Consider the following 27,515-nt stretch of genomic DNA (forward strand, 5'->3'; position numbering starts at 1 on the left):
CCTAACAAACTGGTTTTTAGCAATCCCCTTTTCATTTTCTTTTTCCTATTTTTGGCAGTGTTCTTCCTCATGCCCATTTTTACTCTATTTCATTTAGAAGAAATTAGTGTTAACTATCATAGACGTCTGTTAACTGTCCATTTTAAATGTGTATTTGGCTCATGATCAGCTTGTCACAATGAGGTCTGAAATGTAGGAGGAAGAACTTCTGTGCAGGGATGAATAAGCTCCTAGTACATTGTCTCATTTTCTAAAGTATTTTTTCTTTTAATACAGTCTCTCTGACATGTACGCGTTGGCTGTCTATAGCTATCTTTATGTGTAACTTGAGAGCCCCAACAGTGTCATTCTATCATGTGTCAGTATAGCAAAACTATCCTCTTTATATTGACAAAGCTTCTGTTGTCTGAATAAAGACTGAGGAATTTGGCTAGGAACTTGTTCAGCATTGACGTAAATATCACAGTATACGATTGGGCCAGGAAAGCTATGTGCCGTTCCTGCTTTTAGGAAGCTGTATTTGAGATTTAGCACTGTTGGCTTAAATCTTGCAGTGCTGAAGTTAGTTGCAGCCCTTCCCTTGTTCGTAAAAGGCTTTGGTTCAATCCCATGCTGCTGACCAAAAGTTTTGTGCTAGCAGGTAGGCTTTGACTAATGCTGAATTTAAATACTATTTTCAGTAGATTATAAAGCTAAGCATGCTATAGATAGCTTATAGGCAGTTAAGTATGTAGTGATGGCTCAATAATTGAGAACATACATGAGAACAAATAGGAAACAAAACAGCATTACAAAGTGGATAAAAAGACAGAGAGTATGTACCACAGAAAAAAAGAACATTGAATTACACCCCCACCCCCCCTTTTTTTTTTGTTTTGTTCTGTTTTTCTTGGTAGCTGTGGGGCTTCCTTGGACCTTACAGGTCCTTCAAGAGAAACCGTACCTGGTGCGTGGGGACAAGTGCACAATTTTCCAGTTCAAGAAGCCTTTTTGCTAGTACAGAGTATGCCCGTGTTGCACTGTCATGAGCTAGGGAAGGAGAGGAGAGATATCGTGGGGAGATTGCTAACTTGCCTCCAAAGAGTAAGGACTCTTCTGCTATTGCAGCAACCTGTTGCTGTGCCCTAGCATCATGTCATGACTATCAGCAGAACTGGGCAGGATTTGGGCTCCATGCTTTTCTGTCACTTGCTCTGTCTTCCATGTGGAGTCCTGCAGATAGTGTGCATGCAGGGCTGTATCCCAGGCAGCTGCTGGGCCATTTGAAGCGAGGTCAGGATGCAAAAGCAGAGTCTGGAAGCAAAGGGGATTGAGGAGACCCATTCTGAAAGCCAGACTTCCCTTTTTCCTGCCTGACTTATCTGGTGCAGTGGAAGCATGTGGGATGGGGTGGTCTGCATTCTCTTGCCCCAAGTGTGCAGCTGTTTCCCTCACAGTTTCTCCAGAGCTTCATGCAAAGTTCCCTGCTGCAAACATGGGCAGATCAGGGCTGTGGGACTGATCTGGGCTAGCACTGAGAGTGCAGTTGTGAACTAGCACTGGGGGGTGTGGGGTGGTATGGGGATGTTTGTGTGTATGTCTATGTTTCTTTTAAAACCAGGTCAGTAACTTGTCTCATTTGACAACTATGATTTTGGTCTGATGCTGGGAGCCAAAAGGCAACTTCTGCTGTTGGCAATCCATAGCGTAACATGCAACCATATACAAAAGAGTATCATCAAGTATATGATGGTTAGGAGTCTTTTATATATATATATACACATACACACACACACACACACACACACACACACACACACACATACATTTTTCAATATAGATGTGTAAAAAATACATACTCAATTAAGACAGCTCCATCTGGATTCCTACAGGACATTCTGACCCTGTAGGCACAGAACATGTAGCTAAACTGGGTAGTTAGAGAAGACAGTGAAAATGAATAGGGATCTAAACCTTATTACAGACATAGAGGATAAGAGTTAAACTTATCCAGGACAAATGGGGTCTAAAGGGAGAGGTCATGATCAGCTGTACATGATTGAAATATATAAAATAGCATTAAGAAAAAAACAATTAATAAGAATGAGATGGATCATCAGAATCAAGGATGCTAAGATGTAGTGGCAATAGACGTATGTTATTCCAGCTGTCTGAGAGTTTTATGTGTGCTGTAGAGAGAATAAGTGATGGCTTGGAATTCTTAGTGCTAAATGGGACCTAGACCAGATCCTACTCCATCTTCAGGCTTTGTTTTGCCAGAAATGAGGATACATGTGAACAATTATTCAGTGGAAGGTTGTTTGAATATGCTATTATTTTCCAATCTTTTTTGGACTGCAAGACTTTAATACTTTGGAAAGGGAGGTGTGATAACTGTATATACTGCCCTGTTTGGAGGAAGATTTGAAGAGGTTAGAGATTCCTTAAGTTTCAGTGGTAGCCTGCGGCTAGGTTATCTTTAAGTGACTACAGAATCACAGCTTCAGAGTCTTCAGGTGTTCTAACCATGTATTTTTTTCAGCACCATTCACAGAAATAATCTTTCTCATAAAGGAAGTGGCCAATAAATACCTGCAAAAGAAGAGATAACAGTAGTTTAAATAAAGGACTGAATTTTGGAGCTCTTGTTTTCCATAGGAAGCCTAATGATTAGGCATTAAGACCAAGTAGTTAAGTACTTCTTACAGAATTGATTGCTCGAATTTTGAAACAAGAAAAATAGGTACCTCTGTAATGCTATTTGTACGGCTATCTGGCTAGTGCCTATTTAACATCTGAAAAAAAAAAAAAGACAAGACAAGAAACAGGAGAGGCAATAAATTAAACACATAGATACACAAACCCTAATAAACAACAGTTAGCAGAGATGGTAACAAAGACCAGAAAGCTTAAATCGGAGGCTATTACAGGAACCACTGAAATATAACCTTGAAGAGATTCAGCCAGATTCTTTGATGATGTGTGATGATCATGTTTTATTTTTCTTATCAGAATGGGTCTTATAGGAAAGAGTAAGTTTATGAGGATTTTTTTTTTTTTTAGGGAGGATTGTGGGACTGTGCAAAAAATATTACGGAATTTTTAGGGGGAACAAAACCAGTTCTGCATTCCACAATCTACATATAAACATTATGTTAAATGTCTTCTCATTGTATAACTGCAAAGTGGCCACATGTGAAGTAATGCAAATAAATGTTAATAATTAGAACTATAACTGTTTGTTATAAAACCTTTTGTAATTGGTGTCTGGCATTCACATATGTAGTTATTTCTGTAACTGTTGATCTCTGACATGTACCCTTATAATCAACAAAACCAGCTTTCACTTGATCTCACTTTCATACAGACTCTTTAAAAAATTTATGTAAATATACTTTTTCATGGACTCACAGAATCATTGAGGTTGGAAGGGACCTCTGGAAGTCTCTAGTCCAACCTCGCTTCCTCCGCACAGGGTCAACTAGAGCGGGTTGTCCAGGACTGTGTCTAGTTAGGTTTGAAGAATCTCCAAGAACGGAGAGTCTGCAACTTCTCTGAGCAACTTGTTCAGTGTTTGACCACCATCAGAGTAAAAATGTTTCTTCTTATGTTTAGGTGGACTTTCATGAATTTCAGTCTGTTGCCCATTGCTGCTTGTTCTGTCCTCTCTTAGCCTCTCCTCATACATCAGGTGCTCCAAGCCCTTAATCAGTTGCTCAGTGCTTCACTGAACTTGTTCCATTATGTCCATGTCTTCCTTGTACTGGGGAAGCTGGAACTGGACCCAGTACTCTAGATGTGGTTTCACCAGCACTGGGAAGAGGGGAAGGACCCCCTCCATTACCTGTTGGTGATGCTTTTCCTAATAGAGGCTATTGGTCTACTGAATTACTTAATTTGTGCTGAAGTAGTAAGCTTATGCCCTGGCAGCAAAATTCATGGGACTGATTAAAATGGACACATGATGGCATCTTTGGTACTCTGACTCTTGAACAAGAACTAGGCAAAGCAACAGTAATAGATGAGCTTACCACACACTGAGAGGAAGGGAACTTTCAGGACACGATTATCTCCTGTGGCAGTGCTACTGTGTGTTGCTGTTGTTGCAGGCTGATGTTTTGGAGCACCCTGCCTCAAATTGTGGCTGACATTTCAGGTGAGTTACCGTGGCGTGGTCAGCAGAGCTGTTTAGATGGAAGGGCGCAACTGTGTCTAGCAAGGCCAGGTTTTGCTGCTGACGAGGGCTGATGCAGCCCGGAAGCCTGGCCCAGCAAGGTGTGTGGAAGGGGGCCGGACTGTCAAGGCCGAGCCGATCTGGCTGCGCTGTGTGCGGGGGCGGGGGGCTGGCATGGTGGGGCTGTGTGCGTGAGGAGCCTGGAAGGGTGGAGAGGGTAGGTATAAGGTCATGACTGGGTTGACCTGGGCTGCGTCCCACGTACCAGGGCTGGCAGAGCTGAGGTCAGAGCAGGACCTGGGGCAGACAGGAAGGCTCAGGGCTACGGGTGGGACAGGGACAGGGCGGGGGCCCTGTGAGGGGGACCCCGGGGAGGGGCGGGGCAGGGCCCGGGGCGGGACACAGGGACCTGCTAGGGCAGGACGGCCAGGCCGGGGTCCGTCGGGGCTAGGGGTTGTGGGACGGGGCCGAGCTAGGCCGGGCGCCGAGTCCGGCCGGCGCGGGCAGGGCAGGGCAGGGCAGGGCAAGTTATCGCCCCGCTTCGGCAGCAGAGGAAGGTGGCGGAGGCGGCCGGGGCGGGGAGAGGGAGAGAGCGAGGAGCCGCGGCTCCTCCCCCGCCACACCCGGTGCGGCAGGAAGAGGAACGGCCGCGCCCACGCCCAGCTCCCGGCCGGCCCCGGCCCAGCGCAGCGCCATGGCGGCGGAGGAGATGGACGGGTTGGCTATGTCCCGGCCCCACTATGGCTGTGAGTACTGGGGCGCCCGGGGTCCGGACATCCGCGCGGGCGCCAGGCAACGACCTGCCCGGCGACGCCCGGCCCGGCCCGGCCCGCGCTGTCCGTCCCTTCCAGGGCAAGGTGCTGGGAGTGGAGGCTGGGGCGCCGCAGGCGCGGGGCAAGCCGCGGGGCCGTGGCTCTCGGACTGGCCCGCGGGCGCCGTGGGCCCCGCCGGCACTCCGTCCGGGCCCCGGGGCGCGGCCCGCCGTGCCTCCCGCGGGGTGGGCGCCGTGAGGCGCGGGAGCTCGTCCAAGCTCGACGTCCCTCACCGAGCCTTAGAGAAGAGCGCCGGGAGAAAGCGGTGGATGGGCAGCGCAGGGGCGTCCTCCGGCTCTCCCGCCGTCGCCTCCCGCGGGCGGGCTCCGTGCCTCGCCCAAGATGTCCGCCGTGGGCGGGGGGGGGGCGGGGGGGAAGCGCGGGGCGGGGGCGCCCCTGGTGGGAGGGCGCGCGGCGGCCGCCCGGCGGGAGAGGGGCGCGGGGCCGCGGCGGTCCCTGCCGCCTTCCGTCCCGCGGATTTCGGCGACGACACCTGCCTTACCGGGCGAAACGCGCGTCCCGATCGGTCACCTCCACCTCCTGTCATACGCTTGCTGTGGAGAGGGAGGTGTTAGCTCGAGGTGTCCGAGATACGTGCTCGCTTGTGCTACGGTATCACGTCAAAAATGAGCAAGAGCGGGGAAAAACACGGTGCTGCGGATGGGAGGTGTCGTAAGCGAGTCGGTCAGACCGTGCGGTGCCGCCCGAGGCCGTCGACGCGGGCCCGGGGCGGGCAGCGGCAGGTGGAGTGCTGGAGGAAGGGTTGAGTGCTGGACACTCGGCTTAAAGTAAGAAGGAAGGATTGAGTTGGGAGGGGAGGGAATTTTTCCTTACTGGTAGGCGTTACCCTGTGGTTTGGGACCGTTTTCAGCTCTTGTAACTTTGGGTGGGGTTGGAGTAATCGGAAAGATGCTTTTGTGGTACTCCAAACTGGCTTCTTTGCAGTTTGAACCGAGATCTTCTTTGATCCCAAGTGCTGTTGTTGATACACCATCACATGCATGCCTTTATTGAAGGCATTTTAGGTGTAAGCTAACCTTTGATTAATAACGGTATGACACGTTTCCTATTTGTCAAGTCGGTCCACAAAACCTAAAAAGTTGTGGGTTTTTTGGGTTTTTTTTTTACATGAGCACATAGATGAGGTATTTAGCTGTAAGAGCAGAAAGAGCAGGCTTTATCACTGAGGCTTTAAACACACAGGATCTGGAAGATTTAGGTACATACCCTTATGTAGGTCCTCAGCTTGATCCAAAGATGACACGCAGGTTGTAGATCTGAATGATTCCCTTCCAGATGAGGATTGTGAGTAGCATTTCCATCTTTTTTTAGAGATGGACTATAAAGATACAGAAGGGATTATATGATGTGAATATATATGTTCTGTGCTCAAAGAAAATAAGAAAATGAAGGACTGTTTCTGAGAAATTGGAAGATGGAAGAAATTGGATCATGGTCAAATTGAGAAATCAGAAAGAGGGAAGATGGCAAGTTTATGTGACAAGGAAGGATAAGGAAACAGGGTCTCTTCTGTTGCTTGTAAAGAACAGATAGACTTGGTCCTTCATTTTTCTGAGTCAAATAAAACCTGTGATGGGTTTCTGTGGGAAAAGTTGGATCTGATTTTAGGTGTGCATGTTCAGTTACGTTCAATATTCAACCACCTGAGAATGTGTTTTGACTATTTGCAGCTGTCTTGGATAATGAGAGATTAACAGCAGAGGAAATGGATGAAAGACGACGCCAGAATGTAGCCTATGAATACCTTTGTCATCTGGAGGAAGCAAAGAGGTAAGAATAAGTGGTTTTGAAACTGCCGGTGCTTTAAAAAAAAACTTGTGATATTTGGTAAGGGGAATAATTTGGGTGCAGCTTACCTCTTGTCTGTGTTTCTTAGTGGCTCTATAGATTTGGTTAAAAAACCAAACAGACACCCCCCCCTTTCCCCAAACAACTGACCCCTCTGATGTACTCATCTAACATGTTCTTAAAGACTTTTTGTGACAAGGACTCCGTAGCTCTAGTGCTCCAGTATTCCTAGCACTGGATGGGTTCTCCCTGTTATCTAACTTGTGTATGTCATGGTGCAATTTTACCTCATTACTTATCGATGGACCTGAAGAACAGGTTATTCTCTTCTTAACTGCAACCTTTTACAAATTTAAATTGTAACTTTATTTTCCTTGCACTTACCTTCTCTTAGACTGAAAACGCAGTTCTTGCATATTTCTCTGTGGGTCCTATTTAATAGATCTGCAGTACTTTTCCCTAGATTGTTTTGACTTCTCTCCACTCACTCCATGTCTTTCTGGAAGTGCACTGCCAAAACAGAAGAGTTTTCCAACAGGGGTGTTAATATGCATTCTTACTAGAGCACAAGGATTGTTTTATGTACTCTGACAGATATGCTAGTATCATACGTTATGGCATGGTATCTACGTTTTCATAATGGTATGATGTAGTAATGTTTTGCTGAGTTGCCACGCTTCTTCTTGAAGGTGTGCTGCTGGAATTTGTTCGTCATCCTGTGTTTATACAGTCTATCTTGTTTTCTTGAGTGTGTTACGTTTCACTTGATCCTGCCGAATATGATTTTTCCTGATCTTTGTTTAATACGTTGAAATAATTTTGATCTTATTCCTGTCCACCAGCATGTGTGTAACTTTTGTGTCATCTCCATGTTTAATAAGCATGTAAGCATGCTGTCTTTCTTCATTCAGACAATTAATGAAAGTATGATCAGTAGATGCTATGTATCTGCTATTAAAGTAAAAAGAACCAATTTTGAAAATGAATGCATGAAGTCTTACTGTTGGTATTTTTTCAAATCTTTTTGCAAACATTCAATCTTATCTTATATGCTGTACATGGAGAATAGAATGAGACAGACCGGTTTGTCTACTGCTTCCCTTCATGACAGTTGGGTCTTTTCATAAATTGGGCCTTTGTATAAATTGATTTTTTTTACTTGAAATTTAAAATGTTTTTTGAAGCTGAGATTGAGACCAAAGACAGATTTTCAAGAACAAGATTAAAGAAAAAGAGGTGAGGTAATGTTTGTATTGGTTACTCCCTCTGCCCCCAACACTTTTGAAAGTAAGGCTAGTGTTTCAGTTTGCATTTTGTAATTAGTCAGGAAATGGATTGTGAGCATTTTGCAATTAGTCAGGAAACGGACTGCGAGCTTAGACTTTCCTTGTTCCCACAAAGATCTAGGCAAACTAGCCAATGTGTATGCCACAGAAAATAACTTCTGGAGCCATAGAAAAGTATGGAGTGTGCATAAAAACATGTTCTAAATAGTCAACAGCATGTTTTGTCATGGCTCACTGAATACTTCAGTCTGCCTTTGTCCTTCAAAAGATGATATAGATGAAGAGCCAGAAAACTTTCTCTTCCACTGGCTAGGTGATGAATTTTGGATAAATCTGTGTAAGTCTTCCTCAGCAGGACAGACATGTTCCCCTGTAGTAATTTTATTGGGGAGGAAATGCTGAGCTTGTACAAGTTCACTCCTGGCAGAGTATAAAGAAGGACTTCATTCCAGGATTTTAATAGTTTATGCTGCCTTACCAAGAATGTATAGTATATTTTTGAAGGGGCAGGGAGCACTCAGTTTATGCTGTAGTCTTTTAGGTGCTTCATAACAATTGTCACTACTATAGATTCACAGAGGCTGCTTAGTTCCTAGCAGATAATAATTTTCTGTCCATACAGATTTGGATGAGGTTTGAAGTAGTGGGAAAGATCTGACAATAAGTCAAAATAACTCCTTCCCTTTGAATCCAAAATCTTTAGGAGCAAATGCTGGGTGACAGGGAGAGATGAGTTGTGCTGTAGTCACTGTCCATGCTTGAAGGAGCCCCACATCCATCACTTGTGGACTCTTTCTGTTGTTGGCCTTAGAGTAAATGCTTTCTGAGGTGCTTGTTCTCTGTTCAATTCCATGTCCAGATTTGCAGAAAAATTCAGGCAAAAATACTTAACACAGCAACAGCTTTAATGTTTTCATTAAGCTCTTGCTTAATCATGGGGACTTACTCTTTAGATAAATCATCTTTGACTCTAAAGTTTCTTGGCTATCTTTATCTCTGCTTCAGAGTATTGCCTTGGTATTTATGAGGCTGAGCAGCTGGGCGTTTGATTTTGCCGCACCATGTCAGAAACAAGATGTTTTCACTGTTTTGTCTTGGATTGAGCCTTCAGATGTTTCCAATAGTGCCTCATGGTTGCCAGTGTGTTTTGTGAGGAATGAAGCAACAGCTGTGTCGCTCAAAATGCAAGTAGTGGTGTTGCAGCCTTCCTCCTGACCTTGGCAGTCAGAGCACTTGCTTGTTAAGTGGAAAGTCTGCTTGGAGAGCTTCAGATACCCATTTTCCAACCCTCAACCCATGTTTGCTTACTGGCCTATAGGCTGTTGATGCATATGTGAGTGGGAATTCCTGACTCCTATAGCTGTAGCCGTACCACTTTGCATAACAGTTAAACATTAAATGACCAGAAGGAGGGGAGCAGGCTCCTTAGTTTAATAATTAAGATACACAAGTGAGAGCAGAAAGGCTTGAGTTCATGGTCTACTCCCAAGAATTTTGTTTCCTCACTGAGCAGTCTTTTTGTGAATTGTCCTTTGAATTTTTTTTGTTACTACTAGTACAGCCTAAAAGAGGGCTCTTGGCTGTGTTGTTTGAAAGGAGTTTATTTAACAAAAACAACTAAACCAGAACTGTAAGAGATCATTATATTTGCAATTAATGTCATTGGTCTGAGATTTTCTGTATTTGACTTCTTTGCCAGTAGTATAACTGAGAGGTAACAAGTGAATTAGATACTGTAGCATTTTGCTTGTGCTGTTTGATTACAGTGCCTCAGAGCTGTGGGTATGGATAGGAGGGTTTATAATCTTTCTTCGTAGTTAGAGATTTTCAGATTGGAAGTTACATCTCTAAGGAAAAGAGGAGGACCTAATAGCAGAGGAAGGTATCTGGTACGCCTTGTGTCACACTCTCAGAAGCTGAAAAGGTGAACGTTGTAAAGTTGATGGAAGCTGGGGCAGGGTGGGAGGCAGCTGAAGAACGATTCTTAGTGGCCACCCTCCTCCCTCCCGTAATCGTATTATTATATTACATTATAATGTCACATTCAGACACTGTAGTTTATATTCAGTTTTTCTATAACATAAGGGCACCTAAAATGATGTGAATAATATCATGTTGATTTGCATTGCATCAGCATTGTCAGAGGCTTGCTATCCCTTTAACCAAGCAACAAATACGGAATCTAGAAGCAGAAGTGATTTCCCCCCTGCCCCCTGTAAATGTTAAAAGAAGAAGGTAAGATGAAAATTGGCTAGCACCTAATTTCATACCGAAATGAAAAATCCAGAAAAGTCTGAATTTCTGTGCTGTCTGATGTAACAGCACATATGCAGTAGCTTTGAGTATTTCATGAAGTTGTTTGGAGTACCTGTCTGCTAAAGAGCATACATCGGAGGCATTTTCAGAGGAATATCAATAACTTGTACTTATTTAATGGTATTCTAGCGTGGTTTGTTTTTTCTTGAGCTGTCACTGTTGCTCTATTTAGCAGTTTTTGACTTGAGCTGCTAATGTGCAACAGTCTTGTGAAACAGGCATTATTCTTGCTAGTTGGAGAAAGGGAGGCAGAGTGTGCAACTAAATTGCTCAAGCGTGAAAAACATTGAAATGAAAATTGGAGCTAAAATGAAGATTGTGAATATAGGTATTCCTCTACTATGCTTGGACCAGATACCTCTTTCTTGAATAAAATGGCTTTATGAATAAGTGTTGTTTAATACTTCAAGTTTGGTGTTTTGTGTTTGGTTGGTGGTTGTTTTTCTGGTTTTGTTTTGGTTTTTCTTTTTTCTGTCTCCAAATCACAGTAATCTATACAGAAAAGCTGTGGCAGCGTAGATAAAACTGTAAGAAGTACTGTGTTCTGTTGTGACATGGCAGCTTGTGCTCACAGAAGGGTAAGGGTAAGGGTATACTTCTCTGGAATAGAAGCAACCCAAGAGAACTTCTTTTTGTGGTCCTTGTCTAGAAGTCAGGCTGGTGCACTATAATCTTCCTCATCTGTGTTGTGAGATAGCCTTATTTCCTATGTGAGTTACTTGTTGGAGTATTGTGGCATTTTCATGATGAAATTAGCATTTAACAATTTGGCAAAGGCTTTTTCAAGCTTTGTCTTTCACTGTGGAATGTTTTAGGTTCTCCAAGTTGGAAACTAGAATGTTGTTGGCTCTCTTGTTTCCTTATCTGGCTTGTTGGGTGATGGTACCCTGCTTTTCCCCTGGGATAGTAGGAAATGTTTTCATTCTGGATTATGTCCTAGCATGGTGTAAGCATTTTAGTGCCCAGATTATGTGGCTTCCAATAACTGTATAATTTCCATTGTACCTGAGCAGTGTGTTTCTTCTTGTATGCATCAGGATGGAATCTGACCATGTGGTTTGTTTTTTTTTTTTTTCTTCTCCTTTTTGGAGTTTCTTGTAGATGTTCCCTGTTGATCAAGAAAAAGACGCTGCTTGCTCTTTATTGCTGATTTAACATGTTCAGGATTGAACTGTACTATCTGTGATCTTGTGGTAATCCCCTTCTTTCTGACAGATTAGAAGAGGGCTTAGTGTAAAGTGATGACACCATTGAGAGAAATAAATATTTTGTGCCTGTGTGGTAAAGTCTGAAGGGTCTTTCCGACTGATTGCTTTTCTGTAAGAATCACTTTCCCCTCTCCCTCATGCATACTCTCTCTCTCTTTAAAGTGGGGAGCAGTGTTTTGTTTTGTTTTTTTTTTTTTTTACTGGGATGACTTGTCTGTGTCTAAGCAAAAAGTAAACCTAAATTGTTTGCCAGGTGACCCAGTTAAATTTAGTTTCCCAGAAGAAATCTGATGTTTAAAGAAAAAATCAGGTCTTCATCTTTTTGGGTTTCCCACTTTTAGTTTGAAGGTGTTTGGATGGATATCATTGTCTCTTGGAATTTGGCATAGCCATCCAAGATCTGCTTAAACAGGTTTCTTTCTCTTCAGAGGTGTAGGCTGCCCAGAAGGATGATGAGGAAGAATTATAGAGGACACCACTTTCTGGACAGATTGAACATCTCTAGAGTTAGTGCTAGATGGGAAGCTCTGTAAAGCTTATTCTGTGAGTAACTTTGTAAAGCTGGTTCATCAGTGTCTGTAAAGGTATAGATACCCGTTGTGGAAGGAGCTCTTGTTTGAAGATAAAATATTTAAAAGGGTGCACTACAGCTTAAAACTGCTTGTGAAGAAAATGTGATAGTTGCTGTTTTACACAGAATTAGTCTCAAGAGGCTTCTTCATTGCAAATCAGAGATTTTTCAGAAAGGTGATAAATTGCATTGGTTCCATTCTCTTATTAACCTGAACATGGAAAAATTGTGGTAGTTCAGCTAAAATGTGTCTTATGAGCCTCTGGTAAGAACAGAGCTGCAATAGAGAGCTAGGTACCAATAAAGTAGTTTGAGAAAAGCAGGATTAGGCTTTCTCACTTATTTTTATACAGTTCTCAGTGTACCTCAGATAAGCAAGTCGTGTGCAGTGAATCTTGTTTAAATCCTCCTTAAATTAATCTGCAAATTGGATACAGGCAAGTTTCCCGTGGGTTTTGAAGATATAGAGTTGGCGCACTACCTCTTGGAGGATTCTGAGGATGAAGTTGTAATAGCAGTGTGTGGAGTACAACCTAGAGTGCCACAGCCCTGGTCGTGTGAACCAGAGCTGCAGTTGGAAGAATTTCAATTTTTTTTTTTTTTTTTTTTGCTTTGTTTTATTGTAAACCTCAAGACAGCAAGAATAGTATCCCTGCAGTCCCTCAAATAAAAAGAAAGGTGAGGATTTTTCTGGGTTTGTCTCTGAGCTAATCCTTTCTCCCTACCTCCCCTCCTCCGGCTTTTTCCCTAGATTTAGGCAAACCCGACTTTGTGGGATAAGATTTCTTTTAGCATTTAAAGATGTTTCTATTTGCATTCATATTCTAATGTCCAGAGTGTATGCAGCCCAGGTACAGTTTACTGTCCTTCAGTGATTTATGAGCAATTAATTAATTAATTACCTCAGAAGCATAGGAAATTATTGCAACTTTGCAAATAACAGAAAAAGAGAAGATAATGCAGGGGTTCTTAAACTTCACAGACTAGATATGAAACGTATTCTGTAGTTATGATATGTGAAAGCTATTTTGCCTTATGCAGGTCAGCCTGCGTCTGTATTTAATCCATGAGATCATAATGGTCCTCTCTTTAATAACGCCTGGTCAGTATTGCATGCTGAAAAAGACCTAAAGATAGAATTAGTTATGTTTAGAAAACATCTCCAGTAATTTTTGTTTTATAACTTTAGAATGAGGCCTTTTTTCTTTATTTTTACCTATTTGTAATACTGAAGTATGATTGGATTTTTACAGTTGCAGTGTCAAGCGAGAAATAAGCTTGTTCATAAATTGATGTACTTGTAGATATATTTGTATGTGAGGAGTTCCACTATATTAATGTATAATCCAAGTCACAAAATTACAGGAACTGGCATTTGGCTGAAAATGACTTGTGTAACTCCCACCAAAAGTGAGCCCTGTAGATCAGGCGAGTGGGTCAGAAGGTCACTAACTGATGTAGCAGAACTTACTCTTATGTGGCATAAACAGAGATCCTCTTTATATTCCAGGCTAATCAAGACTTTTTTCTTTATTTCCTTCTATTTCCATTTTATTCCCACTTGTAAATTGGGTCAGGTACTGTTTTTTGGGTTGGTGGTTGGTTTTTTTTGTGTGTGTGTGGTTTTGTGGGGTGTTTTTTGTTTGCTGCTTCCGTCAGATACGATGCAAGTCCCATGTTAGATTGTAATCCATGAATGTTCATAGATAATATTTTATTATAAATAGTTGTAAGTTGAAGTAGCTGCTGTTTAGCTCTCACCACTTCATCTGGGGCTTCTTGTCAGCTCCTGTTTGGACTTGAGGAGATATTTCTGTACAGTTCCTGTACTGTTTTGTTGATGACCTCATGCAGCTGGCAGGGAGTGGCTGTCTGGACTGGATGTGTCTTGGAATGCACATTCAGAACTATATTTTTCTCAGAATTGGGTGGAGGGAGGTGGGGGGAGGACAGTGGTGAAGTACCACTGTCTTTGCCTCACTCTGAATACTTTTTTTATGACTCACTGGAAATAGTAATGAAAGGCAGGCCACGAGGAGAGAAACAGCTGTTTGCACAGAATTCAATTCAGAGACCAGGGTTTTGCTGTTTGGAAGGCGGTTTCTGCAGGAATATTTACGTAATGCAAGAAGATACCGGCCCAAAATAACCAAAGTGAGTAGTTGTCACGTAATAGTTCTTGACTATTAAGTACTGTGGAGTGCTTCTTATAACAGTTATTTGCAAGAAAACAACTTAGTCTTAAGGTACGATAACTTTAGTGAAGAAACTTTAGTTTCTAATGGTAAGTGATCAAGGCAATTAGCTTTGGCAACAGAGTGGTTCAATGTGCCTTGAAAAAGATTTTTGCATATGTGATAAGTTCCTCATGCCTATGTGCTTGGTACTCATCTGAAAGCTCTTCAGGACTAATCTTTTTGGCAAACATGGCAAATGCGATAGGATCCCCATCAGCAAGAGCAGCTAAGGTAATTTTTACCAGTTGTTGGCAGTGTTTGCAATGGAACAAAGAGGAACCTCATCTTTACTTTTATGGGGAGGGGGAGGCAGAGGCAGGGGCAGGGGAAAGGATTTCAGTGCCAGAATATTAATGTGGTCTTTGGTTCAGCTGCATGTTGCCAGCGAGGGTACATCAATCATTGAGAAAATCTGGCCTATGTTACTTGTTAATCCTTTGCTTTTTGGCATCTTTGAACTGAAAATGTTTCTGTGGATAATGAGAATGTTCTGGGACCTTTTAGCTGTGGGCAGCACTTGTTTTCCCAGCTCTTCATTTGAGAGGCCATGTCTTTTCCTGCACAAAGAGTACTGAAATGCATTTAAATTTCCACCTACTTCTCTAGAACAGAACACTCCTGATGTGATAAATTTATTTTACTTTGTTGTTGTTACCTCTCTGAAAGATCTTCTTTCATCTTCTCGGGTGATTCCTTGATTTATTCAGAGTTGGTAGAATGAGTTATTTTAGAGAGAAGTTTTTGTTTGGAATTTTTGCATGGATGTCTAATGCCCTTGCTCAGGTGAATTGGATGAAGAGCTGAGGCTGTCTACAAGTTTTCTCTTCTGATCCTCTGAGAGAATGTGTGCCAAGTCTGCAATTGTAACTGAACTAAAAATGTTTTGAGATTTGTATGTAGAGGCAATGATTTACTGGAGTATGAAATCCCTCTGCTTTCAATAAAATGAATGGTATGATTTGTCCAAAAAATGCCATACCTGTGGTGTTGGCAATACTGAGCAGTGCAAAAGCCTTTAAGCCATAGTTTCGTACATTCTTTCAGATGGCTTATGCAAACACTGTTGAGGGGGGCCGGGATGGGAAGTGCTGCCCTTTCACTTTGGCCACTTTTTCCTCTGCTGTGATGGTGCTGTGGCTGTGCCTGTTTTCCTTCACACACCTGTAGGGAATTGCAATAGAAGGGCTGAATGGATGTGAATGGAAGCATCTAGATGTGGAGGCACCACGTGCAACTGGGGAAGGGCTGTTGGAATGACCTGTGTTTAAAAATGCCCGGATTAGCAGCTAGTCATCAAGACCCCAGCATGTTTGCGTTCAGTTTCATGAGATACCCTTTGGAGGCAGAGCACAGTGAACAAATCCTGATGAGTTATGGAGGTGGCACAGGACAGACATAGTCATCACTGTCAGCTACAAAAGGGTATGAAAAGGCCTATCTGTAACCTGTAAAATCTGCATGTGGTTGCCAACTGAGGAAGAGCCCAGGAGATGGGAGGAGAACTTGACAACTGGCATCCCTCGCCCTCCATGTCAGGGCAACAGGTCCTGGACCTTCTAATGCTTGTTGTTGGGCCAGGTGTAATGGCCCACTGCTGGGTGGACAGCTTGAAGATCCTTCTCCTGGTTGCCTGATTGCTGGACAGGCTTCTTGGGCACCAAATGCTTTCTGGTGCTTGTGAGTCTGAGATTGAATAAAACCTGTTTTGTTTTGAGTTTTTATGTCAAATACAATCAGCTTCCCTCTTCTATAAGGTTATTTTGCTACATCGTTGGTACAAGGGTGTAACTGCATTTCCTACTCATCTGCCACCTTACAGGTTCAATAGATGCTGGCTTTAGACCTAAGTTGAATGCAAGAGCTTTTTTTCTTTTCTGGGACACGTGACAAAGATTTAAATTTCTATTTCAGCTTGTTAGATTTCTCAAAACTATTTGAGTTGAAATTGAAATTAAGAATGCTTTTTTTGATAGAGAACTAGAGAAGAGAATTCTAAACTAATGGACAGTCAAAATGTGCTTTAGGAAGCATATCTTGCTCAATAGAATATTTCAAATTACACTTCTGATTGTTTTGCGGTAATTACTGGTGTAATTTTAAGTTGTACAGTTACCTGACTTAGTATGTCATAATGATTTCAGCAAAGCCCTGTCTGTTTACAGGTGTAATTTCAGATCTACCTGCTTTGGAAGACTAAGGGGCTGATCTTGAACACCGTATCTCTTGATGTCCACTGTTACACCACTGCAGAAGCCAACTTGCCTTCCCCCTCCCCCACCGTAGATTTGAATATGTTCTTTGAAGAGTGGAATTCTAAATAACTATTGTTGGTGCCTTCCTTTAGCTTGGACACCTGCTGTCTGAAATGTGCTCAGTCCACTTTTGTGAACCTTGTTTCTGTAGGATGAGTTGTCGGGCAAAAGATGGTAATGTTTGAAATTCTGTGTGTCAGTGCAGGATATTAGACGAGATAGGGGAAAGCCAATGATATGTTATGGAAATATGGACCCTGAGGGTGAGCAAACCTGGTGGGGAGTTAGGGAAAGGGAGACAGTTTTTCTTTCTTGAGGTTTTGTTGTTCTGAGTGGAATGCTTGGTATTCTGAAAGTCTTTGCGTGATGTAATTTGTCATTTTTGTAGTATGAATTGAATGGCTGGTTAGCAGTGTTCACTGGCTTGTTTCCAGCTTCTGATTGGCAGTTATACTGTGATCACTGAAACTTGGTTTGAGAGAGGGTTCTGCCCTCTTCTCCTTGCAGTTTTTCTATCATCTACCAGATTCTTGCCAAATTTTCCTGTTACAGCAGCCGCATGAATAAGATGTTATTGCAACCTCTGTTGCTTGAGGAAGATGATATAATTTACTGCATGTCAGAAATCTTTTGAAACAAACTGCTCTCCGCTAAAATAAAAGTCCTTTTCAACACAGGGACAGGTACATTATGTTACAGGTCCTTGTTTTTCCAAATGTAGATATCCAGGAATTGTGAAACTAGCTAACTAGCTGCCAAAAACTGAAGCATATGAACATTTTTGAGTCTTTGCTGCTGCAGTTTTTCATTTTGGCTTTGGTAGAGTAGGTGCAAATTTTCCATTTATTTTCTTGTGGACAAAACTGTTGTTTTACCTTTTGCTCTCCAAACTACTGAAAGGAGAAGAGAGAAACTTGTTCAGTCTTTCCCCAGGCTCTCCTTTAAAGTATTAAAAAAGCCTGTACATCAGCAATGTATGCTGTGACTTTTGCAGCAGTTGACATTTGATTGAGTTAGACCATGAAGGTATCCAATGTTGATTTTTGGAGGCTCCACGTAATGAGAGGTCAGCCAATATCTAGGTGGATCATTCCAATGGATTAAAATTCATGTGTGTTTTTCCTGCTTCAGCTTCTAGCTGTTGTTTATCATTGTCTAGTTGAGACTCCTGCTCTTGTAAATACTCTATTTATATTGGTACTGTTAAGAGTGATTAAATATTCTTTAATAGCCACTTTGCTGACCTGGCAAAAATAATCTGTTCATTTCCTTGGGATGGAGGGTGAGGACACTCTTGGTCAGGTGACTGGGCTGAATCTGCTTGCTGAGACATATGGGCCCCCAAAATGCAAGGGAAGCAGCTGGAGTCTGTTGCTGCAGTCAGAGAAAGAGATTTATCTTTTGTAGGTGTGCCCTGATATTGTGACTTTTTTCTCCATGCAGTTTTAAATTTATCATCTGTGCCTAGACAGTTACACTTGTTCTTGCTTCGTGCTAGTTTATTACTCTGGTCATGTGGCTGTCTCTCTTTGGTTTCCCTTCTCTAGTCTCCTTTTTCCAGTACATCAAATTCAAGCTTGTTTTTGTTTAAATGCATGTTATTTAGCTTTGTCATAAGTAATAATTTTTTCACTTGCTGATCATTACTTTCACTTGGCCAAGGAGAGTAGCTTTGATCAATTCCTGTTCCATATCTTCCTCGAATAAGGTCCCTCCTGAAGATGATTTCTTTTACCCCCAGCTGGTGTAAAGCTTCTGCCTTTTATTCTATTTAATGCCTTCTGCAGCAGTGTCTACCATCCTGCACTGGATTTGAGAGTGTCAAGATAGGTTTTTGGTGGGTTTTTTTTGAGGGGTGGGGTTTGGTTTGGTTTTTACTTTTTGGAGTATGCTTTCTTTGTCCAGTGCTCACCTTTGTTTTTTGCTGTGTTGCACATTTTACGGCATGTTATAGGCTGTCTGGGGCAAGGGACAGCTTGGAAAATAACATGCTGAAGCACAATGAATGGCTTCTGCATAATTGGGGTTTGTGTGTACCACAGTACATAATAATTTCTTGTCTGGCTGCTGTGGAGGACCATGTTATACGTCTAGTGGATGGGAGGGGTTTCAGAGAGGATTCTTTTCCTGTTGTGGTGGGTTGACCTTGGCTGGCTGCCAGGTACCCACCAAGCCACTCTCTCTCTCCCCCTCAACTGGACAGGGGGAGAGACAATAAGATGAAAGTCTTGTGGGTCGAGATGAGGACAGGGAGAGATCAGTCAGCAGTTACTGTCATGGGCAAACCAGACTTCGGAAAATTAATTTAATTTATTTCCAATCACATCAGAGTGGGATAATGAGAAATAAGAACAAATCTTAAATCACATTCTTCTCATGCTTCCCTTCTTCCCTGGGCTCAACTTCACTCCCAACTTCTCTATCTCCTACCCCTGAGCAGTGCAGGGGGACAGGGAATGGGCGTTGTGGTCATTTCATTATGTGTTGTCTCTGCTGCTCCTTCCTCCTCATGGTCTTCCCCTGCTCTAGTGTGGACTCCCTCCCACAGAAGACACGAACTTCTCCAACGTGGGTCCTTCCCACAGACTGCAGTTCTTCATGAACTGCTCCAGCATGGGTTCTTTCCACGGGCTGCAGTTGTTCAGGAACAGACTGCTCCAGTGTGGGTCCCCAGTGGAGCCACAGGTCCTGCCAGAAAATCTGCTCCACTGTGGGCTTCTTTCCATGGGGCTGCAGATCCTGCCAGGAGCCTGCTCCAGCCTGGGCTCTCCACAGGGTCACAGCTTCCTCGGGCACATCCACCTGCTCCGGTGTGGGGTCCTCCCCGGGCTGCAGGTGGATATCTGCTCCACCGTGGACCTCCATGGGCTGCAGGGGGACAGCCTGCCTCACCAAGGTCTTCCCCACGGGCTGCAGGGGAATCTCTGCTCCGGCGCCTGGAGCACCTCCTGCCCCTCCTTCTTCACTGACCTTGGTGACTGCAGTTATTTCTCTCACATATTCTGACTCCTCTCCCCCAGCTGCTGTTGCACAGCAGTTTTTTCCTCTTCTTAAATCTGTTATCCCAGAGGTGCTACCACCATTGCTGATGGGCTCGGCCTTGGCCAGCGACAGGTCCATCTTGGAGCCAGCTGGCATTGGCTCTGTCTGAACACAGGGGAAGCTTCTGGCGTCTTCTCACAGAAGCCACGCCTGTAGATGTACCACACCCACCCACCCCCCCCCAAAAAAACCCAAACCCAAAACCCTTACCATGCAAACACAATACACCTGTGTAGACATAAGCATGTCACGTGAGGATACTTAGGTTTTTCCTGGCTGGAGGGGAGATTTAGGCTTGTGCTAGGCCCACCTGTACTGATTAAGAGAATCTCTCTCGAAGCTAAATAAATAGTTTGCATGTATCCTTGGTATGTGGTGTGCTTATGCTGCGTTGCTGCTTGGATACATGGGGGTTATCTTGCCTTGGTATAGAGTGCTAAAGGCAAAATGGAGAAGCAGAGTTGGATTCCATTTGTTGTGTGTTGTCTGTGTCTGGAGCAATGCAGGAACTCAGCTGTTCCTCTTCTGAATTACTGCAGTGTACTTCAAGTGAAGTTGCAACTTCAAGTTTTGCATCCTGTGTGCTGGCTGTCAGTTTCTGAGTGAGGTCTAAGACTATGTGGCTAATGGTTAAAAGAAAGAAATGAGTATGTTCTTTTAAAAGTGTTTTGTAAACTACCTTTTTAAAATTACCCTCTGTTTTGTAATTTATTGCAGTAAATGGAATACAATCTTGGTTTGGAATACTTTGTTCAGAGTCATGCAAGTGGTAGAGAGTGGAGGGGGGGAAAAAACACAAGAAGGCTTATTTTAGTTAAGTCCAGGAGAAGAATGAGGATTTTTCAGTTAAATAAAGCTGACATAGAGCAACAGCTTCAAAGATACAAAAAGGTCTAATGTTATTTAAGAACTGTTCTTGCAGGTTAGCAGCTGATCTTCATTGATTACTGGAGGAGGTAGAAATTGGTGTACATAAATACATCTGAAGGTTTTGCTAGATATCTACTGACATCTCTGGTTACATGAATACAGTTAAAAGTCTGATTTAGGGTGACTAAAACCAATCTTTGTTAATTACAGTTAATACCACTTTCGCCTGAGTATTAAAGCAAAATGTATTTAAGTCGTATATACTTTCTGTGTGTGAGGTACAACTAGTGAAAGCAAATCCAAAGACCATTTTAATGCATTTTAATAGTTCTGTGATTCCCAAATACATTTTTGCACTTTAGATAAACTTGCAAATGTGACATTCATAAATTTGTAAAAAAAAAAGTTTCATCAATTAAACATGTTATGTACAGTAGTTTAAGTAAGTATGAATAGATACAGCATATTTAATTGAGCAGTCAATTACCTAGTTTAATAAAAGACTATGTTTATTTGCATCTCTCTTACTGGCCTTTATCAGAGGCAGGGTATTGGGCTATGTGTGGCAGGAACTTTTGGTCTGACACCATGAACAGGCATAGGGGCTTCTGTTGTCATCTGTGCCTTCCTTGGTGATAGCTTCCTGAATTAAATATGGTTGAGGTAGCTGGAAGGCATTGTCAGTAACTGTGCTCACCAGATTGCTAGACTGGATAGTCATGAAGTGCAGGCAGATGCTATCAAAAAATACAAAGAGAACAGAAGTAAGTAGAGTGGTTGCCTAGGGGAAATGCAGATGATCCTACAGCAATTTGGGAGGCTTGAATTTTCTAAAGGTATTTGTCCCCATCCCTTTCTGGCATTTGGTTGATATGCTTTCACCTCTATTTTGTAACTTTCGTTGTGCATTTGGGAATGTGATGTGACTGGGGAGCAGGGGGAGCGGAAATCCTAAGGAGATATTCCTCCCCCTGCCCCCCCTCCAAAAAAAAAAAACCCCAACAAAACAAAACAAAAAAAACCCCCAAACCAGAAACCCAACCCAAAACCAAACAAACAACAAAAAAAACCCCGAAACGAAACCTCCATGGGCAGGAAAATGTTGAGTCGTAGTGATTGCTTGGGTATGCCATCTGACTGCCTTGCTAGTTTTGGCTGCCTGTCTGCTGTATTTCAGTGCAAGAGAAGAGCAGGGAGCCAACAGTGAAGCCTATTTGTTACATGGTGGTAGCTGCACTGTTTGGATGAAGTTAAACATTGGTAATCTTTGGTAGCTAGTTTGGAGATGTAAGCAATTAACTCTTGCAGGAACCTCTTCCTTCAAGAGCAGTAAGCAAAAAGATTTCTTATTCTGATTAAATGAAGTGGGAGAATGCAGTGCTGTAGGTCCAGTGTAAAGCTTGGAATTACAGGGGTTTATTTTAAGACATGGTATACTGTAACAGTTTGAGGGATGACTTCCCAGTCTTTCTGTGGATGATTGTGTATAAAGAACTGTGTTAGTTCCCTGTGAGATAACAATATCCCCAGTGATCTCAGCCTTGATGTTCTGGGATTAGCTCATTTAACCATCACTTGAAGGCCTGCTCTCACAAGAGCTCATGTAGAATCCCAGCCTGACATGCAGCATTAGGCGAAATGATCTTGACGTTTGTGTATCACCGTTCCATTCCCTTCCTAGCAACTTGCTTCTACTTAAAATCAAGATTGTTATTTCTTTAGGGAATATGTTGGCAGTCCCTTAGCTGACTGAGTGCTGGAAGTAGGAGCCTCTCTCTGAGGTCAACAGGATGTCACTTCAACAGTGGGATGAGTCGTAAGGCTCTCACCACTTAGAATCTTTTTTTCTCTGAGCTGTGTTTTTTAGCATGAAATACTGTTAATCACTCTTTCTTGATCTATATGTATTCAGGATTTATAAAAACTTCATAGTCTTGGACACCGTGAATGCTTTATCTTCAGCAGGTTGAAGGACTCCAGTGTGATCTCTTGCCTCTTTGTTTTCATAGCAGAGGGCTGTTTATACTGTTTATATTGACACACAGGTGTTTGTTGCACTCAGTATTGGACTCTTAAGAACCTACAAGAGTGCCAGTATTCATTGTGCTGTGAATACTTTCTGAGAGTACAAATGACTTTGGTGGTTGTGAGAAAGATCTTTGAAGCTTGTCAGCAGTTTCACTAAGCTCTACTTGTAGCTTTTGCACAGCTTCCAAGTTCCAGCCATAGTTAATGTTTGAACAGCTCTTCAGTCACTCTTCTAACAGTATTCCAGGTACCTCTCCAGATCTCTGTGTAGGCTGAACAGTGCTGCCTGGAGTTGCCCACATTTTAAATGTTAGGGGGTGAACACTCAGAAGGGGAAGCAACTGGAAATAACTCTTTAAGATCTTCATGGCATTTTGAGTACATCCATTCAAATTGCATCTTTTCTTTTCCATTTAATTTTGGGTATTGTGAGATTTGAAGAAATGAAGAGTGCAAGATGCACCTTTTTTCTGTATATGGATATAGCAACAGGCAGTGGGTGAATACCCACAGGATTACTTAGAAAGTGTGAAGAGATCACCTTGTTTCAAGAATTTGTTCCCACAGTGTGAGTGTGCACAAGGAGATCACATTTTGAAGATGTGTTTGGAGAATTTGATTTTGGGCAAATAGCCTGTCTATTTCATGGTTATGAGAAGGAGATGTGTAAGGCAGTTCAACTGTGTGTAAGGCAGTCTGACTGTGTTAGTAGAGCACAGGTTTAGGCAGGCTTATTTTGCTAATTAAAATACATTGGTATAGTATACAGACAGTGTTACAAAGACTGGAGGATAGTACCATGTGAGCCTGGAAAAAGAATTAAGCTCTGTGCCCCTCCAGTCCACCTCTAGACCTCCTTCAGGAGGAAATAAAGCATATTCAGCCTTCTTGAAGAAGATGACAACACCCTTCTGAAACGTGGTTGGTAGGGGACCACTTGAAGCAAGCAAGGAGTGCTGTGGCACTGATATGCTTACAAAGAGAAGACTCCTGTGATTCTGACCCATGATCAAGAACTCTGTGGCCAGTGCTCCAAAACCAGAGGCTTGGAAGTTTGCATTGAGGTTCTGTTTGCAGCTTTCCTGCTAATGGAATTGGTGAGGTGTGGAATAAGCAGAATGCAATGTGATCCTGTGGACAACTGAGCCTCAACCAACACTTAGCATTAGTACCAGGCTCTGATATGAGTGGTACTGGTTATCCTTTAGCATGATATGTTAGTGTTACATACTTTATCTTCTTAGAGTTCTTAATGACTGGAAATGCTGAAGCATAGCTCTTGAGGCCAACACAGTAGAAGTGATCACCAGGTGCAGACCCAGGTGGTGTGTTGGGCCTCAGTCTGGTCTCAGAGTTGAAGAATGTCACTGGCTAGGTCTGTGTACCAAAGGAAGAGCCTTTGTCTTGAAATTCTAGGACAGCTGAAGGTTAGAAAAAGTTATTTCTGGTCTCTGCAAATAATTAACTTACCTTGAAATTACTGCTACTTAGGGATGACCAAGAAGTGAGCTTTCCTCATTGGTTGATAATGGTCACTTTTTTTGACTGTTAATGCCTTCTGTGTTTTCTGTGCCATGTTCTGTTTTCTTTTTGTGCTGGAACATACTGCATGGTAGTCCTGTCATAACATGAGCAGTGTTCCTTACAGGTTTGGTCCAGTTTTTTTTTATTATCTGCTCTACTATAATTGTTTATGAAATTGGGTGTTCTTGCAACAATTTCTGGAGAGATGGGTTGCTAGTTCTTCTTCCTCAGGCTTACCTATAATCAGTCTGAGAGAAAAAGAGTGACTTTTTCTTTCTTTTCCACGTTTTTTCCATTGTCTCAGGGTTAGCCAGGCTTTTGACGTTTTTGCAAGTGTAAGAGCAAAATGTGTGCCATGTGATCCATGTTAAGTTTCTGCTGTGTCTAAACTCCAGTTCTGGTTAATATTGGCCTATGATGCTGTTGAAAAATATGACACCTTTCTGTAAGTTGTCACAATCCTTGATAATGCTGTATTAGGGGAGAGTAAACAAGTTGGTAGTTTAGATGACTGATGTTAATTTTTTCCAATCCTTGCTAATGGAGCAATGTTGCCTTTAGAAGTTTGAAGACAGCATTACTTGAGAGACTGGCTGCCTGACAATACTTGATGTTACATTTTTATGATCATGTCTTCTCAAGGAAGGCCTGACTCTAAATTGCAGCTAATGGTAGTAGCTGTGTATAGATATTCAAGGATCTTTTTCTAGGAGGGGGATCTGCATTTCATAGCAGTAGGACTGACTGATTAGAAAGGTGCAATTACTACTTTAATTTGAGCCAGCTCCAGTAAAATTGGAGAGTCCAACATTACCTATGCAGTCATGTGATGCAATTTGATTTGAAGAATTAATTCTGGGTTAAAAATTCTCTTTTCTGTGCTGGTGAGAGGGAGGGACCATAGTGGAAACTGGAAACTGTCAAAGTAGCAAAAAAGATTTTAAGGTTTCTGTGGAAAGCTTATTGATGGCATATTGTTCTAATGCCTGAGGTCTAAAGGGAGCAGAGGTTGCTGCCCATCAACCAGGTGTCGTCCCCCCGTCCCCCCCTCCCGCCCCGCTCCCCCCCATCCCGTGAAACTTGAGAAATGCTTTCCTCTTGTTCGTCTGGAAATTCTGCATTTATTTCTGCATTTTAAGGATGACAGGTGCTAATTTTAATATGAGTATGTGAGCTTTTAAATGTAAAAGGTAATGCGTAATGGTTTCTGAAAACATTGCTTTGTGCTCTGGCCTAGCAAATGGTTAAGCAATGCTGCACCAAGCATTATTGTATGTAAATTGCCCTAGTTCTGTAGTTTTATTAACACCCACTTAAGAACCTGTTGAAACAGGTATGAGTACATTGAGACAGCTTATGTTCTAATTATGGGCTATTTATCTTACTTTAAGGAGATGCTTAAACAGAATTCACTGCCTCTATGTCCTTTGGTAAGGCATTAAATGATTCAGTTGCATGTCCGATCTACTTTCATTTTAGGTCTTCCTAGGTTGAACAAAGTGGGTGGGCTTTTTTTGTTGCCCCGATGAAGTTCTTGGGAGGGTATTATGAACCCTATTGCTAGCATTTGGACTCTTTCAGGGTTTGAGTAGCGCTGTGTCCTCTCAGGAGTCTTTGGTTGTAATGATCTAAGGCATGCAAATGATGTTACAGAAACCTCTTGCCCCCCTCAGAAGGAATGGGGAGAAGGGTTGCTCGTGAGGGCATGGAAGAGTTGGACTAGATCTCAAGATGACCCTTCCAGCCTCAGAGATTCTGTGAAGGTTGGGTTGAAGCAGCACAGGAAACACAGCTGTGTGGGGTAAGGGAAGAGCATCATCTGAATGATAGTGTTTGACTTGCTTTACAGTATCTTTTGGATAATGGTCCAGAATTTTTAAACTTATGTCATGTTTTCTCTATCACATATTCAGTTGCTATCTGCATTTTTCTAGAACTTAAAGTTCAAGAACTAAGTTTTTTGAGAGGAAAGCAGCAAAACCCAGGAAAACAGTAGTTTGCAGAAGAATGAGTTTCTTTTTGTAGCTCCTGTACAGAAGTTGGCCAGGTGTTCCCAGAAACCTTTTCTTCCTGGTAAACACTACTCCTTGTTGCCTTTCCAGGCTCCCCGTCCTGCTTTGGGTTGCAAGCCCCCCTTTTCTTGGGCTCAGGCTGCACTCTACAGTGTAATGGTGTCTCATTTGGGATTTAAAGTGCTCCCCAAGTTTAACTATTCTTCATTTGCAGTAGAGGCTTCTTTGAGAACATTCTGTTGGGGTAGCTGTGGCAACCGGCTTGATTTTTAATCCCTTTAGGAGAGTGTTTGCAGTCCTGCTTATAAAATTAACCTGAGGAAATATGACAGTCTAAGTCACAAAACACTGTATTTATATCATGTTAGAAAGAAAAGTGTGGTACTAAGTCTCTTACTGTAGGACACTGTTGAGAAGCTTGCAGGAAAGCTAATGCTTTCCAGGCAAAACTAGGCTCAAATTAGCAATTCCCTGTATATACTTTTTCCACTTCAAAATTGTTACTTACCATTTAAGTGCACTATACCTGAAGTACTAAATGCAAGGTTCATAAGACTTTCTGAGGTTATTAATGCTATTTTCACTTGGACTAGAGCGACTGAGCATCCTTTGCCTTGTAGAAGCTTCTCTAATATGGGGTATTTTGATTTATATCTTCTTTGTAACTCTTCTGATATGTGGGCCCCGCCATCTATGACTTGTATGTGTCCTGAGTTGATGCCTTCTGCACTCCCATCCCTTTACTGCATAGAATTTGTAAGCTGTTCATGTTGAATACTGAACTCCTGTCAAAACTTGTTGAACTGGTTTGCTTTCTGTAACTTGTACTTTGACTCAGTTCCTTACTCCCTTAACATGTCCTTCGGGTTGTATTTGTTTTCTGTACCTTACAGGCTTTGCATAAACAGCCTTCCTATTGTTTTCCTGAGTTAGGTGGCAAGGAGCTCAAAGACAAGATGGGAGAGAACATGGCTGCACATCATCTGGTGTTTGGTGGCTAGCTGGTGACTTTCTCATATGTGAATAGAGGGCCCAAAGGAGGGTGACAAAGGTGATCAAACTGCTGGAGAACCTGCCCTGTGAGGAAACACTGAGGGAGTTGGGTCTTTTCACCTTGGAGAAGAGAAGGCTCAGAGGGGACCTCATCACAGTTTTCCAGTTTCCTTTCCAACTTGGGCTGTTCTGTGATTCTGTGAATAAACCAGGCAGTGAGACTAATTATCATTTCCAGTTAGTCAGGTGCTATCAAAAGGCACATAAATCAGGCCTCTGACTTGCGGCTTTTTAGGAAAGCAAAGTAGAACCCATACAGAATGTGTGAGACTTGAGGCTTGGAAATGTCATTTTTATATACCTTTCCAAATAGTGTTTTAGATGCTTCTCCAGAATATGAAA

General features: G+C 42.5%; 1 protein-coding gene across 2 annotated transcripts in view; it reads left to right on the forward strand.

The window, feature by feature from the left end:
* The first annotated feature begins 4,665 nt into the window (after positions 1–4,665).
* The window catches only part of IQGAP1 (IQ motif containing GTPase activating protein 1), a 76,929-nt gene continuing 54,079 nt past the window's right edge, over positions 4,666–27,515 (forward strand). The window contains exons 1-2 of one of the 2 annotated variants that reach the window (XM_030013329.2): positions 4,666–4,899; positions 6,657–6,756. In XM_030013329.2, the coding sequence (XP_029869189.1) occupies positions 4,848–4,899; positions 6,657–6,756 (152 nt within the window). In that variant the 5' untranslated portion in view covers positions 4,666–4,847. Of the gene's footprint in view, positions 4,900–5,734; positions 5,754–6,656; positions 6,757–27,515 lie in introns of those variants that run through there. The other variant, XM_030013330.2, reaches the window with a different exon arrangement.

Source organism: Aquila chrysaetos, chromosome 5 (assembly GCF_900496995.4).
Source record: "Aquila chrysaetos chrysaetos chromosome 5, bAquChr1.4, whole genome shotgun sequence".
Taxonomy (NCBI): domain Eukaryota; kingdom Metazoa; phylum Chordata; class Aves; order Accipitriformes; family Accipitridae; genus Aquila; species Aquila chrysaetos.